This window comes from Populus alba, chromosome 7, assembly GCF_005239225.2.
Source record: "Populus alba chromosome 7, ASM523922v2, whole genome shotgun sequence".
Classification (NCBI taxonomy): domain Eukaryota; kingdom Viridiplantae; phylum Streptophyta; class Magnoliopsida; order Malpighiales; family Salicaceae; genus Populus; species Populus alba.
In genome coordinates this window covers 6,222,731-6,225,074 of record NC_133290.1, presented here as the reverse complement: position 1 = coordinate 6,225,074, position 2,344 = coordinate 6,222,731, and the positions used below count along the sequence as shown (strand labels likewise).

Here is a 2,344-nt window from a genome sequence, read left to right as displayed (position 1 = left end):
TATATTATTTTTGATTTATTTAATTACATATAGTATAAGCATGTTAAAGAAACATGTGTATACACTTTTTTTTTTTTTTAATATTTAACCTGGTTAAAGTATGTGGTGGTATCTAAATTCACAATTTGTAATGTAAGATCGCAGAATCATTTGGGCAACGGATCTCGCCAGGTGGATTCGAATTGTAGATCCCAGCTAACCACATGTTTTGGGACGATGTCGTTTTTGAATTACCAAAATTTGAATGCTAGCAAACATGTATTTACAACAAATAATATGAATTGTGATGCTAACATATAAAAAATTATTGAACATTAAACGACAGCTATCTAAGGTTTCCTTCGATTATAGAAATTTAAACTCTCTTTTCTTTTTTCATTTCTTTTTTAAAAAAAGTCCTTTATACGCTTCGTTTCATAGTACAACTCGTTTTTCCATGTACATACATTTTCTCAATTCTTCATTTTTTATAATTACTATCAGAAAAATAAAAAAGAAAAAGAAAACCCAACCCCGAGAAACCCTTGGAAAAACAATATATTTATATATGTATATATATATATATGATGCCACTTTTCTATCATCACCGGGAGACCGACTCAGCCAATTTCCCAATTTTCTCAACAAGTTCAGGCGACAATTTTTTAACCGGTTTCCTCTCCTTCTCCGGTCTAAAATCAAACCCCAGAGCATCCGACACTTCCTCGGAGCTCCACCCGGCTTTACGTAGAGAGTCCGAAAACCGATCCACTTTCAAAAGCAAAGCATCCAGGACCGCTTGATTGTCTAAAATTACCATTTCACCCTCAAAAAAACCCGACGCTGATACCTCAACCATTTCCTCTATGTCGGACTCCTTCCACCCGCCTTCTCTCAAAACCGACCCGATTTTCTCTATATAATCCCCCACCCATTTCGGTATTTCGGATCTTCTCATCTCAAAAAACCGTTCCGGGGACGAAGATCCCGAGGAGGACGACGCTGAATTCCTCCTCCTCCTGTCCACCGCGGCGTCACTCCAAAACTCTACCCATCTCGGTGTCCTCGACCCGTTTACCAGACCCGTATCCAAACTCTTCCGCGACAGATTGTTGGATAACCCAGTAGATTTCTCACTAACAGACTTCTGTTTTTTTATGATAATCGGATGAGATTCGGAGCTCCGGAAGAGAGATTCACGGTCAAAGAAATCTGATAGATCCAACCCGCAACAAAAGATCCGACTTTCGTCGATAAAGAAAACGGGATTACCCGCTAGGGATGGCTGACAAGGAATGTAACAATGGTTAAAAATGGGAATCAAAAGAGGGGCTCTTTTAAGTGAGTTTCTCGCGACTCGTAAAGCCTTTTCCGGGTCGGATGGCCTCGGACCCCAAGATTTCGACCAAAGAGTGTTTCGGGCAATTTGGAAGCAAATAGCAGCGATTGGGAGGTCAAGGGAGGCGCGTAGGTGGAGGCGGGCACCAGCAGAGCGCCAGTCAGGGAATCCTGGGCCGACAGGGAGGCCAGCAGAGAGGACGGCGTGGAGGTCAGGAGGGAAAGCAAAGCCGAATTCAGCCTCGGATCGGGCGAATTCAGATTCTGTAAGACCAGGTTGGACTTGGATGCCAGAACTGCGCAAGTGGGTAATTACTTTATCAGCTAATGAAGAGAAAGAGAGGAGGCTGTTGCGAGGTGGGAGTGTGGTGGTTGTTGATGGGGCAGCTGCTCGAGCTGAGAGACGGCGTAAGCCGGCGATATGGGCCGGGTTTAGGCCGGTCATTCTCCGGTCCACGTCTACCATTGTTGTTTAGTTTCAAAGAAAAAACAAGAAAATTGTGGACAGAAAGACAGAGAGAGTGTATAAAACAAGAAATGGGTTTCCGTTTCTGGATGAAAGGCTTAAGGAGGTTTGTGTTTTCTCTTTTAATTCACCTGTTAAAGGAGATGCGGAAAGGATTGGGAATATTTTGTGTATGTGAGGCACAATTGGAGAAAAGCGAAGGAACTCCAAGTGCTGGTAGAAGATAGAAGGCTTTTTAAGAGAGAGAAAGAGGGAGGAAGAGGGAGAGCTTTTGTTTTGTAAAGAAAGGTGGGATATTTATAGCTGTCAAAGGATGGAGCCTACTTGTTTCAGATTTTGGTTTAATCAGTTTTTTCTTTTTAGTTTTCCTTATTTAACCTTCAAGTTCCTTCCAATTACTACTTGCTGATAGGATCGCTGCTAATGGTAAAGAATATTTATTTTTTTAAAGTAATATTTTATTGGTAATTAGCTTCTTATATTAACATGTATGATTCAAATTAAGAAGGATTTATACAGAATAAAATAAATCTTTAAATCCAATACATGCATTTGGAATAA

General features: G+C 40.8%; 1 protein-coding gene across 1 annotated transcript; it reads right to left on the bottom strand.

Moving 5' to 3' along the window:
* Positions 1 to 345: 345 nt before the first annotated feature.
* Positions 346 to 2,065, bottom strand: LOC118047854 (uncharacterized). The gene has a single exon (XM_035057261.2). The coding sequence runs from the start codon at positions 1,781 to 1,783 to the stop codon at positions 584 to 586; it is 1,200 nt and encodes a 399-aa protein (XP_034913152.1). The 5' UTR covers positions 1,784 to 2,065; the 3' UTR covers positions 346 to 583.
* Positions 2,066 to 2,344: the final 279 nt, after the last annotated feature.

Bases quoted from the DNA above. Each gene is read 5' to 3' on its own strand.
- LOC118047854 (XM_035057261.2), bottom strand. From the start codon at position 1,783: ATGGTAGACGTGGACCGGAGAATGACCGGCCTAAACCCGGCCCATATC.